At 64.4% G+C, this 999-nt stretch overlaps 1 protein-coding gene across 1 annotated transcript in view; it reads right to left on the reverse strand.

The window, feature by feature from the left end:
* The window catches only part of ALLC (allantoicase), a 14,844-nt gene extending 14,086 nt beyond the window's left edge, over positions 1–758 (reverse strand). Inside the window, exons 1-2 of the mRNA XM_014540540.1 lie at positions 541–758; positions 88–182 (exon numbers count right to left, since the gene is read on the reverse strand). Of these exons, the coding sequence (XP_014396026.1) occupies positions 88–177 (90 nt within the window). The 5' untranslated portion in view covers positions 178–182; positions 541–758. The remainder of the gene's footprint in view (positions 1–87; positions 183–540) is intronic.
* Between the last annotated feature and the right edge of the window lie 241 nt (positions 759–999).

Raw genomic sequence — 999 nt, forward strand, 5'->3', positions numbered from 1 at the left:
AGCTCGAACTAGTTTCTCGCAGTGGGTGGTCCCCACACGGCCTCGCGGCGTCCGACCCACCCTTCCTCCCGAGAGACACCTGCTCACCTTGCCTCCCACGGACTCGGACGCCATGTCGATCAGCTGGACGAAGTCCGGAGACCGGGCCAGCTTCCCCTCCCTGGGAGAGTCCACCATGCTTCCTGGGGGGCGGGGGGGCTCGGTCAGCTCGGCTGTGTGGGCTCCCGCCGGGTCAGAAGGGTTCAAACAACACGCATGCTGTCGGGTGGACGGGCACTGCCTCCGCCCAGTGACCCTCCAGGTGAATTAAAGGCGACTTCAGCCCAGAAGGCACCGCTCAGTGAACCAGGGGGTCACGGCTCGATTCCCGGTCGGGGCACAGGCCCAGGGTACGGGCTCCACCCCAGTGTGGGGCGTGCAGGAGGCAGCTGTCCATGACTCTGTCATCATGGATGTTTCTCTCCCTCTCCCCTCCCCTCTGACATCAGTAAAAATAAAGGTTAAAAATAATAAGTGAATAAACCAGCAGCGCATCCTCACCAGCAGCCGGGAGCCCAGGCTCTAGGGTCGGATTCCTTGCCCTGCAGACGCCAGCCAAGGTCTCATGGCGCTCGCTCGGGGGCAGCAGGAGAGAACTCAGGGCCTGGGGGCCTGGGGCCTGGCTGGGCCGCTGATGTCACAAGGGCTCGGGGAGGGGCAGCCCCCCCTGGAGGCCCCCCCCCGCTGCAGTCCCTGCCAGAGGCTCCTGTGGAGGGAGTGGCTGGTCATAAACATGACCTGGGGCCGCAGGCACCAGGCCCTGATGGCGGCCCCTCCCCGGCTGCGCGGAGCCCCTGCCCGGGGCAGAGAGGGAGAAACGCCTGGCTCCGGAAGGCTCACCGGCCACAGGTGGGCAGCGAGTCCCCGCCTCCTTCGGCTCACGGCACACATTAAGGTCGAAAAGCCTGCGGCTCACCAACAAATACATTTTTGCCAATCTGACCAGAAAATCGCTATAAT

Source organism: Myotis brandtii, unplaced genomic scaffold, assembly GCF_000412655.1.
Source record: "Myotis brandtii unplaced genomic scaffold, ASM41265v1 scaffold247, whole genome shotgun sequence".
NCBI classification, from domain to species: domain Eukaryota; kingdom Metazoa; phylum Chordata; class Mammalia; order Chiroptera; family Vespertilionidae; genus Myotis; species Myotis brandtii.